The 14,926-nt window shown below is 42.8% G+C and overlaps 1 protein-coding gene across 1 annotated transcript in view; it reads left to right on the top strand.

The window, feature by feature from the left end:
• The window catches only part of SPTLC3 (serine palmitoyltransferase long chain base subunit 3), a 437,878-nt gene that overhangs the window by 188,281 nt on the left and 234,671 nt on the right, over positions 1-14,926 (top strand). Inside the window, exon 5 of the mRNA XM_069234110.1 lies at positions 9,842-9,966. Coding sequence (XP_069090211.1) covers positions 9,842-9,966 — 125 coding nt within the window. The remainder of the gene's footprint in view (positions 1-9,841; positions 9,967-14,926) is intronic.

The raw sequence follows: 14,926 nt of genomic DNA, 5'->3' as shown, positions 1-14,926 counted from the left end.
TTAGAACCACAGTAGAAGAGATGTTCATCGTTTAATCCCAATAAAGAGCTGGTATTGACCCTTCACAAAGAGGCCTGGCTGGGTTCTCTTAACACATAATAAAAAGTCACAAGATGTGTGGTACATCCATTTTAATAGACATCAGTCCATCTGGGCCATCTCTCATCTTCTCACCGTGCTTCTGTTAAGAGGTGGTGGTGGGCTGCTGAAATTCAGGTGCACAAGTGCCTCTGTAGGATTCATATTAACATTTAACAAATTTACTGATGCTTCTGCTGTAGATGATCCTAGAAACAGCACAGATGCATAGGTGCTGCATGTGACAGCAAAGTGCCTGTTCGCCAAAAACAAGTGGTAGCCGTCCCTGGGGATTTACACTCCCTCTTAGTTCTTGATGAGTTATTTATTGTAGTGGCCCTTTGTGCTTTTCTTAGGACTACCAAGTACATCTACACGTCCGAAGCTCTAGAAATTGGACCCTAAGGGATTCAGAAAGGTAAACTTAATTAAAAAAAAATAAGACAGGGCTATCTTTTTATGAGTGGAGTTCTCTACTACGACTGCAGAATCTCCACAGTCATAAACCTACTATTAAATTGCAGTGTTGTGAATCCTGAAAAAGAGTAACCTTGCACAAATGTACACGTTTACCTTCTTGAATTGGGCCCTAACTTTGGATGGTAAGCTATTTGCCCAACCTTTTGTGGGGATTTCAGTCCTTATTTTGGACCTGGAGATTACTTGAGGATGGCCTATTCAAATCAGGATGGGAAGATTTCTTGCCCCCTTTACTGTTCCATATGGTAAAGCTTCTATCAGTGGGTACCATCACATTACCATCCGTGACCTGAAATAGGTTGTGAGGCTAATGTGCTTTCCCACACTTTTGCAAGCAAACGTTCTTGTATGGATCAGCAGCACCACTGTAACTTTTTTTCCTCCTCAAGTAGAAGGTACTCCATTTCGTAGCTGTGCAAACTACAATAGATATATTGATGAACACAGCATGCTACAAAATTTGATTTGTCAACATTGACTTAGCCACTGTTTGAACATAAAAGCATCAAGGCTGACTCGTGTCTCTTATGAGTGAAAACTAAAAGAAGCTGTGGTTTTTCTATCTATTCATTGTTTTTTCAAGAATAATCCTCAATCTCTAGAGAAAACAAACAGTGCAGCTCCTTAGAGTTCTGGTTTGGCTAGATCCAGACTCAGTTGAAGCAGTGTTCTGCAGATAATTTCGTTATGCTTTTCCAAGTTCAAATTTTTAAATAGGTCCACAAATTTTAAAAGAAGTATGAAACGTTCATGCATTCTTTTGGCTCCCAGGTGGACCAACACATCTTTACTCTCTGCACCATGTCCTTGAGATCCTACCTTCTGGCTGTTAAGTAAAGCCATGCTATTAACCATATTGAAAGCTTATGAGCGTTCCAAATGCACCTGGAGGCATGGATTACCCCCCACCCCCTTCCTTTATGTGGAGGAAATCATGCATCACTTGGAAGCCAGTCTGAGTTGCGTCCAGGACATGTTTTCTCCAATGTGTGCTGAGAGTTTGACATACAAGCCTCAAGCTCCTTACCCAACAAGGTAGACCGGTTGTGGGAAGAAATTGTGCTGGATCCAGTGATAGGTTTCACAATAAATTAATGTCAGCCACTCTGGGCTGCTTTGCAGTCCATCAGCATTTTAGCTTGTCTGTGCCTTTACAGAAAGGAACCAGCCAAATGCAAATCAGTCTTGGCCCCGGCCTACAAGGGAGGGCCCTGACTAAACTTCCAGGTCACATCCTGTTGTACAGGAACATAAGTATCTTTCTGGTGTGTTGCACCTGCTGCAAAAATACAGTAGAAAGTCTAGAACGGATGTTGAGGTATTTCTTTGTTCAAGCATCCAAACTATGGAATTAATTACCCCCTAAATATAAGATCCACGTATATCTATCTTGTCTTCAGAAGACTACTCAAGAGTTGGCTCTTTCCTTCATAACCACCATATCTAAACAACAATGGACTGCATATGCCTATGTTGATAAATCTTTATAATCTGATTGTGTATATTCTAGATATGTATAGTTCTTTAAGAAATATGTATAGTTACTATTCGATAATAATACATTATATACATAGTCTTTAAGCCTGTTTAATATATGTATATTTATTCACAATATTATACATATATATATATATATATATCGATGGCATGTGTAGCTGCAGATACACATGCTGTGCATTATCCTGCCATCTAGTGTTGGACTCAGAGTGTTACAAGTTGTTTTTCTTCGAAGAAGTCTTTCCGAGTCACAAGACCGAGGGACTCCTCCCCTTTCGGCTCCATTGCGCATGGTCGTCGACTCCATCTTAGATTGTTTTCTTTCCGCCATCGGGTTCGGACGTGTTCCTCTTTGCTCCGTGTTTCGGTTCGGAAAAGTTAGTTAACAATTGAAAAATTCGACGGTATTGTTTGCGCTCGGTATCGGGTTAGTAATAGCACATCAACACCGAAGAAAAGAAAAGCTCCGGAAGCCCTTCGGGGCTTCCACTCCCCAGCGGGGCCTGGTCGGCCCGACCGCGTGCGTCTTCAAGGCTCATGGAATGGACCCCATTCCGCTTCTGCCCCAAATGCCACGCTAAGTATCCTTATACAGACCAGCATTTGGTCTGTAGTGTGTGTTTGTCCCCCGAACACAAAGAGGATACCTGCGAGGCTTGTCAGGCATTTCGGTCGAAGAAGACGCTGCGGGACCGGAGAGCTCGAAGGCTTCAAATGGCGTCAACGCCGGCTGGACACCCTGACGTCGAAGAAGAGGAGACATTCTCCATTCCAGATTTGGACTCGGACGAGCCCGAGAATGAGCAGCCGGCGAGGCAACAAACGGTGAGCAAACCAGCCCTGGCCAAAACTCACTCGAAAATTATGAAGGCCCAGGGGACGCCACCGCCAGCAGGCCATGGCTTTACCCGTAAGCACAGTGACCAAGCATCAGTACCGAAAAAGGGCACACAGCAGCCGAAGACATCCGACTCCGGTCGAGATACCCGCACAGAGTATACTCGGCACCGATATACGGGCTCCGACCAAACTCTGCACCGAGAGATCGGCACCCCGAAAGCTAAAAAGGTTTCTTCGGAGCCGAAAAAGACTGCTGAGAAGGTTTCGGTGCCGAAACATCCAGCCTCGGAGCCGAAACAAAGCTCCTATACGGACGAACAAGGCCTTTCCCCACAACTACAATGCTACAAGTTTGGACAAGAGCTAGAGATGGGAGAGCCAGCCATACACAGAGGAGGCTCCATATACAGAAAGACACGAGGAAAATAAGAACTCTTCCCCCAATTAAAATGAAGCGGAAACTCGCTTGCCATGAAACGGAAACGCAGCCAAAAGCAAAGGTGGCTAAAGAAAAAACACCACCACATTTTTCGCCACAGCCATCGCCGCCGCACTCACCACAACTGTCCCCAATTGCAACACCCCCAATGATGCAGTCACCAACGCACACTAGGATGAGCCAAGATGACCCAGATGCATGGGATCTGTACGATGCACCAGTATCTGATAATAGTCGGATTGCTACCCGGCAAGACCATCACCACCAGAAGACAATACTGCTTACATGCAGGTGGTTTCCAGGGCAGCTACCTTTCATAACGTAGCACTGCATTCAGAACCTATAGAGGATGACTTCCTGTTCAATACCCTGTCAGCAACACATAGCCAATACCAAAGTTTGCCAATGTTACCAGGCATGTTAAACGCTAAACAGGTGTTTCAAGACCCAGTCAAAAGCAGAGCCATCACACCTAGGGTGGAGAAGAAGTACAAACCTCCCCCTACGGACCCTGTGTACATTACGCAACAGCTAACTCCTGACTCAGTGGTAGTAGGAGCAGCCCGGAAAAGTGCAAACTCACAGACTTCTGGGGATGCACCACCACCGACAAAGAAAGTCGAAAATTCGATGTGGCGGGGAAAAGGGTGGCAGCACAGGCAGCCAATCAATGGCGAATTGCCAATTCGCAGGCTTTATTGGCAAGATACGACAGGGCACATTGGGACGAAATGCAACATTTCATTGAACACCTTCCCAAAGAGTTTCAGAAGCGTGCCCAACAGGTTGTGGAGGAGGGCCAAAGTATCTCCAACAACCAAATAAGATCGGCTATGGACTCAGCAGACACAGCTGCCAGAACAGTAAACACGGCGGTCACCATTCGGAGACACGCATGGCTACGCACCTCCGGATTTAAGCCAGAGATCCAGCAGGCTGTGCTGAATATGCTTTTTAATGGCCAACAATTGTTTGGGCCGGAGGTGAATACAGCTATAGACAAACTAAAGAAAGACACTGACACGGCCAAAGCCATGGGCGCGCTCTACTCCCCACACAGCAGAGGCACCTTTAGGAAGCCACACTTTAGAGGGGGGTTTCGGGCCCAAAGCACAGAGCCTTCTACCTCACAGGCCAGACCCACATACCAGGGCCAATACCAAAGAGGAGGCTTTCGGGGACAATATAGGGGTGGACAGTTCCCTAAAACAAGAGGGAAATTCTAGAGCCCAATAACCCCACAAACTAGACAGTGACTCCAACGTCACAAATCCCCAACAAACAACACCAGTGGGGGGGGGTGCCGGACCGGAGACTCACAGATTATTACCAAAATTGGAAACGCATAACTACGGACTCGTGAGTCCTAGCCATTATCCAACATGGTTATTGTATAGAATTCCTACAATTACCACCAAATGTGCCTCCAAGAGCACACAACATGTCCAAACAGCACTTAGATCTGTTACAACTAGAAGTCCAAGCGTTGTTACAAAAAGAAGCAATAGAACTAGTACCCAACCATCAAAAAGGAACAGGTGTTTACTCCCTGTATTTCCTAATTCCAAAAAAGGACAAAACAGTGAGACCCATCTTAGACCTCAGAACACTAAATCTTTACATCAAATCAGATCACTTTCACATGGTGACACTTCAAGACGTTATTCCCTTGCTCAAACAACAGGACTACATGTCAACATTAGATCTCAAGGATGCTTACTTCCACATACCCATACATCCTTCCCACAGGAAATACTTAAGGTTTGTAATCCAAGGCGTACATTACCAATTCAAAGTGTTACCGTTCGGGATAACAACAGCACCAAGAGTATTCACAAAATGCCTTGCGGTAGGAGCTGCACATATCAGGAGACGGCACATGCACGTATTCCCTTACTTAGACGATTGGTTAATAAAAACCAGCACTCAGCAACAGTGTCTTCAACACACAAAATACGTCCTAGAAACCCTTCACAAGCTAGGGTTCTCAATAAACTACCAAAAATCACATTTACAACCGTGTCAAATACAACAATACTTAGGAGCAACAATCAACACACAAAGAGGGATTGCCACTCCAAGTCCACAAAGGGTACAAGCATTCCAAAATGTAATACTAAACGTGCACCCAAACCAACTCTATCAAGTGAGGTTTGTGATGAAACTTCTAGGCATGATGTCTTCATGCCTAGCCATTGTCCCAAACGCAAGACTACACATGCGGCCCTTACAACAGTGCCTAGCAGCACAATGGACACAAGCACAGGGTCAACTTCAAGATCTAGTGTTGATAGACCGCCAAACACACTCCTCGCTTCAATGGTGGAATCCTATAAATTTAAACCAAGGGCGGCCATTCCAAGACCCTGTGCCTCAATACGTGATCACAACAGATGCTTCCATGGTAGGGTGGGGAGCACACCTCAACCAGCACAGCATACAGGGACAATGGGACGCTCAACAAAGCCAGCTTCATATAAATCATCTAGAACTACTAGCAGTGTTTCTAGCATTGAAAGCATTTCAACCGTTAATAGCCCACAAACACATTCTTGTCAAAACAGACAACATGACAACAATGTATTACCTAAACAAACAGGGAGGGACACACTCATCACAGCTGTGTCTCTTAGCACAAAAGATTTGGCATTGGGCGATTCACAATCACATTCGCCTAATAGCACAGTACATCCCAGGAATTCAAAACCAGTTAGCCGACAATCTCAGTCGAGATCACCAACAAACCCACGAATGGGAAATTCATCCCAAGATACTACAAACTAACTTTCAAAACTGGGGAACACCACGAATAGACCTATTCGCAACAAAAGAAAATGCAAAATGCCAAAACTTCGCGTCCAGGTACCCACAGTCTCACTCCAAGGGCAATGCGTTATGGATGAGTTGGTCAGGGATATTTGCTTACGCTTTTCCCCCTCTCCCACTCCTTCCGTATCTAGTAAACAAATTGACTCAAAACAAACTCAAACTAATACTAGTAGCACCAACTTGGGCTCGCCAACCATTGTACACAACACTACTAGATCTGTCAGTAGTACCTCATATCAAACTACCAAACAGACCAGATCTGTTAACTCAACAGAAACAAAAGATCAGACACCCGAATCCAGCATCGCTCAATCTAGCAATCTGGCTCCTGAAGTCTTAGAATTTGGACATTTAGACCTTACACAAGAATGTATGGAGGTCATTAAAAAAGCTAGGAAACCTACTACAAGACATTGTTACGCAAATAAATGGAAAAGATTTGTTTATTACTGCCATAATAATCAAATTCAACCACTACATGCGTCCGCAAAAAACATTTTTAGCTACTTATTACACTTACAAAAATCAAAGCTAGCTTTTTCGTCCTTTAAAATACATCTCACAGCAATATCTGCCTATCTGCAGATTACACATTCAACATCACTCTTTAGAATCCCGGTCATCAAAACATTTATGGAGGGTCTAAAGAGAATCATACCCCCAAGAACACCACCAGTTCCCTCATGGAACCTCAATATTGTATTAACACGACTCATGGGTCCACCATTTGAACCCATGCACTCTTGTGAAATGCAATACTTAACCTGGAAAGTAGCCTTCCTAATAGCTATCACATCTCTTAGAAGAGTAAGTGAAATACAAGCATTTACTATACAAGAACCCTTTATACAAATACACAAACATAAAGTGGTTCTACGCACAAATCCCAAATTTTTACCAAAAGGTATATCACTGTTCCACCTAAATCAAACTGTGGAACTCCCAGTCTTTTTTCCACAACCAGACTCGGTAGCCGAAAGGGCATTACATACATTAGACATCAAAAGGGCACTAATGTATTACATTGACAGAACAAAACAATTTCGCAAAACAAAACATTTGTTTGTAGCCTTCCAATAACCTCATGCAGGAAATCCAATATCCAAACAAGGCATTGCCAGATGGATAGTTAAATGTATTCAAACTTGCTATGTTAAAGCAAAGAGAGACCTGCCTATTACACCGAAGGCACACTCCACTAGAAAGAAAGGCGCCACAATGGCCTTTCTAGGAAATATACCTATGACAGAAGTCTGTAAGGCAGCCACATGGTCTACGCCTCATACATTCACAAAACATTACTGTGTGGATGTGTTAACAACACAACAAGCCACAGTAGGACAGGCAGTATTACGAGCATTATTTCAAACAACTTCAACTCCTACAGGCTAAACCACCGCTTTTGGGGAGATAACTGCTTACTAGTCTATGCACAGCACGTGTATCTGCAGCTACACATGCCATAGAACGGAAAATGTCACTTACCCAGTGTACATCTGTTCGTGGCATGAGACGCTGCAGATTCACATGCGCCCTCCCGCCTCCCCGGGAGCCTGTAGCCATTTAAGTTGATGATAATTATATATATTATTATAGGTTGATAAAACTTGTACATTGGTAAATATATATATCATTTTTTACACACATTATGTACATACATACTTACTCCATTGCATGGGCACCTTTACTATATACGCAACTCCTACCTCACCCTCTGCGGGAAAAACAATCTAAGATGGAGTCGACGCCCATGCGCAATGGAGCCGAAAGGGGAGGAGTCCCTTGGTCTCGTGACTCGAAAAGACTTCTTCGAAGAAAAACAACCTGTAACACTCCGAGCCCAACACTAGATGGCAGGATAATGCACAGCATGTGAATCTGCAGCGTCTCATGCCACGAACAGATGTACACTGGGTAAGTGACATTTTCCATATATATCATTGTGCGCCTTATATGTTCATAGGTCATTGCATGATTGCATAGCTCCTAGATAGTTGTATTAGATGCTTATCACAATGAGCAAATGTTATCTTAACTATTTAACAGCAAGCATTTCGCTATTAAAAAATTGAGGAAAGATAAATGAATGTTAGAAAAGTACACTTACTAATTAACATCAAATGTTACAAATCTTGAAAGTCTGTGTTTATACAATACAACTTTACTTCTCGTATTACACCCAGTATTATATTCCTTAAACATTAATCACTTATTATGTATTTACATATCTATTCATAGCTCTAGTTCTACTGTACTGGAGAATGATTAAATACAAAATTAAATACAAAAAAAATGTGCTCTCTCGTAAGCTTTACTCTCTCTCCATCACCCTGTGTCTCATCAATCTATCCTTCATACCCACTCTGACTCATCCCAAACCCATTTTACTACTTTGATCTTTAAAATAACCCTGCCTAAGCTCTTCTCTCCTCTAGCGCTCCTGGTTCACCCCACACCTCAGTTTACTACTATGATCTCCCAAACAACCCTACTAAATTCCCCCTCATTTATCTCCCCTTTGACTCATCCAAAACCCCTTCTGCTACTATGATCCGCCCTAACCCCTTTCCACGGACTACTCCCTTCTCCATCTCTCCTTTATTTATCCCAAGCCTCATCCTATTACTATAAACTCCCAATTCACACTTCTGGATTCTTCCTGCCTTTATCCCTCCATTACTCTAGTCAATCCATCTAAAAAAAACTCGCATATCCTCCACTCAAATGAGCTCCTACCAATACACTACTCCTATTTCCCTATATTAATCCACCGCTAATCCTCTGGGGTTCCGGAGTAGCGTGCTACTCGCCGATAAGCGCTTCGACGCCTCATCAGGGGCAGTAAGCGCTATGTAAATACACTTACAATAAGTAACTCCAGACCAGGTCTATTCTTATTGGGTGTCATCAATGGGATGTCCTGTGCCGTGGTGAGCAAGGGCCCACATCTTCGCATACCCGCCCTTGCTAGAGTGACTCATGTCGCACAGAAAATGATGGATTGAATGCGTGAATTCATCTGATATTTGTAGTTACTCAGGGCTGTATATTTTTCTCCATTGTAAGCGAAATTTGCATTAATAAAATGCCACTGATCCTGTTAGTCAGGACTTCGCATTTATGAACATGGACACCTTTTTTGCCAAACGAAAGTAACACGTGGATACTCAAAACGTTTTGTGAATCTAGCTTTTATTGCCTTCGGCATGGCCTCCACACTTCTGGGTTTGGTTTCTTCAACCTTCTCTTTGAAGCGTCCTTAATTTTTTAGAGTTTTAAAAACAACGTAGTTCTGAAATGTTTTTATGGCTTAATATCGAACACTTGATATGTACAATTTTCCCTCTTCTAACTTTGCGCTCTTTTCAACCTTTCCATTTTTTTCACTCTGCCGTCTTATTAAATTTGGCATTTATCAATTTAAAGTCATATGGGCATGAATTTAGTGATGCAAATACCTTTAAGAATGATGTGCAGTTGTTTAAAAGGCTGCTGTCCTTTGTGGCTTCCTGATTTTCAAAGAAAACAGAACGGTTTTTAAAATCCAGAAAATTGTGTAAAGTGTTTTAATAAACGATCTCTTTAATTATGTTTCATAGTTGATTCAATTACAGATAATTACTTGAATCTACAAGTTCAAACTGAGGTGTTAACCTTTCTTATATTTCGCCTCTTCAGGTAACCTTGACAAACACCAAGAGCTAGAGGAACTTGTAGCAGAGTTTCTTGGCATGGAATCTGCAATGGCGTTTGGTATGGGGTTTGCTACAAACTCTATGAATATTCCAGCTTTGGTTGGTAAAGTGAGTATTTTTTACAAAAACTTAGGGTTTCACCCACACAGAACTGGTACTTCTCCTTCTCCCTTTGTGCAATTTGCATTTGCTACCACCTGGCACGACGCTCTGCTGCTCATGCTTGGTCTGGTTTATTTATTTGCTCTAGTGTGTCAGCACGAGTGTCTTTTTGATTGGTGCCAATTAACCCTCCTAACTGATCATGCTTATACAATGTACATGTTAGGCTCCCCCTGACTTAAGATATTGGGTTATTGCTTTTACATGTTAGAGCGTCCACAATTTTCAGTTGCCTGTGGCAGTTTATTGTATTATGTTGTGTGTTTTTGTAAAATGCACTATCATCTGTGAGAGTATCCTGTTGCTGAGCAGGTGTGTGTATCTAGCCCCGCCTAGGGAAGGTTTGTTAATTATAAAGCCAGGTATTCAGCTTCTTGCATAATTTACGAAGAGAAGTGGTGTTTCTGATGTGAAGTGAAAGTCGTTACATGCTTTAGGAGCAATGTAAGAGAACGCTCTTTATCTGGTTCTTCAGATGCGTGAAATGTGTGTGAGTAGGAGTCCTGTAGAGTGGAGGTATCTGGGTGGTTCATGGACAGAGATCCAAGTGTTCATGTAGGTGAGTTCTAAATTGTATAGTGCCTTGAATGTGTGAGGAGTTTTAAATGAGGGAGTTTGTGTATCAGGAGTCATTGGAGCTCCCTGAGGTATGATGTGATCTATGTTCAATGTGGGAGGTTGAGGATGAGTCTGGCTGCTGAGTTCTGGATAATCTGTAGTTTTCTGATGAATTATTTGGTGATTCCGGCGTGGACGGTGTTCCCGCAGTCCAACTTGCCAGTGACTATGGCGTGAGTGACTAGTGTTGCTTGGGAGCCACTTGAAGATCTTCCTCAGCATCCTCAGGGTGTGGAACCTGGATGGGATGATAGCTTTGATTTGTGCACTCATGTCCAATTTGCTGTCAATGATGATTCTGCAGTTCCTGGTGTGGGTCCAAGTTTGGCCTTATCAGTGTTGAGCTCGAGACAGTTTTTTATCGAGTTAGCAACTTCAGTCATGCAGGCAGTGAGCTTGTTTCTTGTGTTTAAGGGATTGTCCAAGAGGAAGAGTATGAGTCGTGTGTCATCAGCGTATGAGAGGATGTTGATCTCATGCAAGCAGATGACTTTGAACAGAGAGATAATGTATGAATATATATGGCTGTTAAGCCATAAACTGATTAAATGATCATACCTACATCATGTATCAACATGTAAGCAGTTTATGGCTCAAAAGCCAGGTATTTGGAATACCTATGATAAGGGTGTCAGTGTCACTATTAGTATTATGCTGCATGCTTTCACCTGAACACTTTTGCCTGTGCTACCATTACCTAACTTATGTTGTCTTACACCTAACGAATGTTTGTGCGTACTGTGTAGAATTCAGAGCATTTATTGCTCTTATTGTTACGGCTGTAGTTGTATAATTGCTCCATGTGCATCTGTCTTTAAGCCATGGGAGTTCTCATCGTGGAGGTCTGCGTGATAGGCTTTTTTTTTTCTGACTTACCGTCTCCCTGCAAGAGTGTCTGGGGATGCTTCTTTTAGCCATTCCCTCATTTGATGCTTTTTTCACGGTACCCAAGTTCACTGAATCTTTTGGTTATAAACTCTGTGATGATTATGTTGTTTTTCCTCCATAAAGGTCAATAAGACAAGAGGTCTGAAAGTCTCTTCTAAGCGCAACTCAAACACAAATCAGGACTATGCTGTAGAGCCAACCAGCTGCACAGCGTATGGTAGCAGGCTTAGCCCAAACCCTGAAAAAGCAGTTAGTCCCACGCATCTTTCCAGAACTCTGTATTGTTATTGATGATTTTAAAAACTGGATTGATTCCCCCATCTCCATGACACGCTCCTGAAGCGTCAATTAAATTAGTACTGATGTCCCTCCACAGAAAGAATTTGAACTGTGTTATGGCAGCGGGAGCTTCCTTTGCAAAATTGCTTACCTTGTCTCTCCTACTCCACTTTACCCCACCTCTGTTGACTAACCGGAAGCAATATTACATAATGTTGGGCAATAATGACTTAAAAATGCAAGATGGCTCAGTTTTTGACCCTAAGGAAATTACAGGAATTAGATAATGTCCAACAGTATGTGAAAAATAATCAATATTATCAAACTCGGTTAGAAGTAGAAAAAAGTCAGATTGAAGAGCCACAACAAGGAGCATAAAGTTTGTATGTTTAATCCCGGCAGCCCCTTAAAACATAAATGTGCCACCACTTACTGTATCAAAGAAGGCCTACCCATTATTTCCCTGTTGGGCCCTGACAAAGGGGTGGAAAATGCTAGCTCAGTTTTTGATGGGTGTTAAAGACTCAAAAGTGTGGTTTACTGGGAAAAAAGTACTTAATGTTTCAGGAACAATTGGATTGCAAGGGGGACCATATGAATTACAACCGTAACTTGCATCATCACAGGGTGATCTCAATTAGAGTGAATTGTAGAGAGCTGGAAATGCAGAAGTTTAGCACACCTATAAAATATATGACTGTTGTGGGTTAGAAATGCATCCTGCTGCCATGTAGAGCACTCCTCTGCCATATAGAACGTGGTCTGTCGTGTCCTTACTCCTTGCTGTCTGGGTGAATTACAGGGACTACTGACCTGCTTTATTTGGGGGATGTTGATAGTACCCTTGACCACTTGGGTTTTTATAAATAACCCAAATAAAATAAACAATACGTATACTTTTTACATGTTATTAAGAGACTTCAACAGAGACAAATCCGGACCATGGGTGGCAGCTTCTGTGTGACTTGACTGTGGGCTAGGGAGGTATTTTTTTTTTATATAAAGGAGGCCTACAAGCAATGCCATACTTTTTATTCCCACATGTATATCATCCACAGGTACATCGATGTGAGATCATCGATTGAAAGGCATCTGACTTGCTGTCCCTCTGTAAACAAATGAGGAATCTTTCACAGAGTATCACCTTCTTGTGCTTCTATTCCTTCCCCAGTCTATAATTTGTAGTTCTCTTGATGTAACTGTCAATTAGATTTGATATATGAAACTCTTCACTGCACATATCCATATGGCTAGGCCCAGGATAGGTAAAACTCTCAAATAAATAGTAGAAAGTTATATTCCAAGTTTTGTACAGCTCTGTTTATCCTTTAGCCACCAGGGTGCTACTTATTGTACTGATGATGACCTGTTGTGTATCTCTAGGTGGCCAAATACATTGACAGATTCCTCCATTACAACTGACATTTTGTTTATGAACTTCTTTTGCCAAGATTGAGTTTCTTGGCTGGTCCTCTTTAAATATTATTGATGCTGGGGTTGTACTCTGCCTTTTGTACTTTGCACCAACCATGTTTTTGTTCAAGGAAGATTTTGATCCCAAGATGTTTTATGACTCCTTCCTTAGTACACAATGCACCACGACAAAAACTCACATAGTTTTTTTTCTGCCATCGGGTTTGGATATTCTGGGTGCAGCTCTAAGACCGATGACCTATTCTCTGGATCCTTCAGTGCGAGTCATTGAGAATTCCACCCAGCAATGAACAAATACTCTGTTGGATCACTGACCACATAGGATTCGACTCTGAACCACTAGACCTTTGGTCATCAAAGAAATTCAAGTCATATTGAGAATGACTGTCACAAAAGATTTTTATAGAGAAAATGCCATTTCAATTTTGCCCTTAAATCAACACCAAATTTCCCTCATTGAAAACCTGTGTTCTATAACCTCTGCCTGGCATTGGAGCATGAGAACTCCACTTGCTCATTGTGTAAGGCATTCAAGTGCAAGACCATCTGTTACTGATGCAAACACTGCTAAGCCACCACAAGATCAATTCACCCAAGACACTGGGCCAGTTCAGGCTCTAGGATATCGCGGCCACCAAACAAGAAGAATTTGGGCATGCCAGTGTCCAGCTGGCACAAGGAGACCAAAGCCCAGAGGTGGGCTTGCCCTCCAACACATCAGAAGTTGAAGAGGAGGCACTTCTATGGTGCCAGAGCACAGGCCCCTTGACATAAACTACTCCTAGAGCCTCCATTCCTCTGTGTTCACTTAAGGATCAACTGTGATCAACTTTGTAAGCTCTCCCACCTCGAAGGCAGAGTACTGCTTCAGAGGGAACCTGGCATCGATTCTTGAGGTGAGCCAGAAGAGGAATGGACCTCCTCGTCAGGCTTTGAGGCCTCTTGACATAGAGAGACCCGCAAAGTTCCAAGAAAGCCTCTGGCAAAGAGCACAAGCCTCCTCACCCATCCACATCAACTTGAATCATAGTTTCCAAGAAACCATACTCTAATCGGCTATGAAGCAGAAATTGAAACCCACCTGAGCCAGCTCTGGAACATGCCAATCCTATTCTCCATTGAATTCCCTGAGGTGCCTGCTTTTGGACAACAGGAGAGTTTCATACATCCCTCCTCTATGAAACCATGAACTCAACCAGCCCACAGGAATAGTCCCACGCACCTCAGACAGGGATCAGAAAAAAGCTCACCTTTTGAATAGTAAATATCTGAGGAACTGCAGTTCTACCCGATTTCCCAAAAGGTTTCAGGACAAGACCACTATTGCCTCACCAGAGCTCCCACCCCTTACACTGGAACCTCAGCCACCACCTGACAAGTCACTGTCCCCTCCTTGGCCTCATACACTGCCACCTTCTCAGTAACCACAGTTGTCTACTTTATAAGCCTCATGAGCTATACTACAACCCTTACACTGATGGAAATGTATGACTTTTGTGAAGATTTCTGTTGGCTCCCAAAAGGATCCTTACCTAGAGCCCTAGGTGAAGGCGTAACCCACTACCACCCCCGATTACGCCACTACTTACAACAGAATTATCCAGAAGGCAACACAGCACCACACATAGTGGAGGATGATGACAACTTCTTAGTCAAAACTCTTTCTAGTAAGACTAGGTGTGTCAAG

The sequence above is a fragment of the Pleurodeles waltl genome, chromosome 5 (assembly GCF_031143425.1).
Source record: "Pleurodeles waltl isolate 20211129_DDA chromosome 5, aPleWal1.hap1.20221129, whole genome shotgun sequence".
In the NCBI taxonomy this organism is placed as follows: Eukaryota; Metazoa; Chordata; class Amphibia; order Caudata; family Salamandridae; genus Pleurodeles; species Pleurodeles waltl.
Note: the sequence above shows the minus strand (reverse complement) of the source record. Positions and strands in the feature narration are given on the sequence as shown.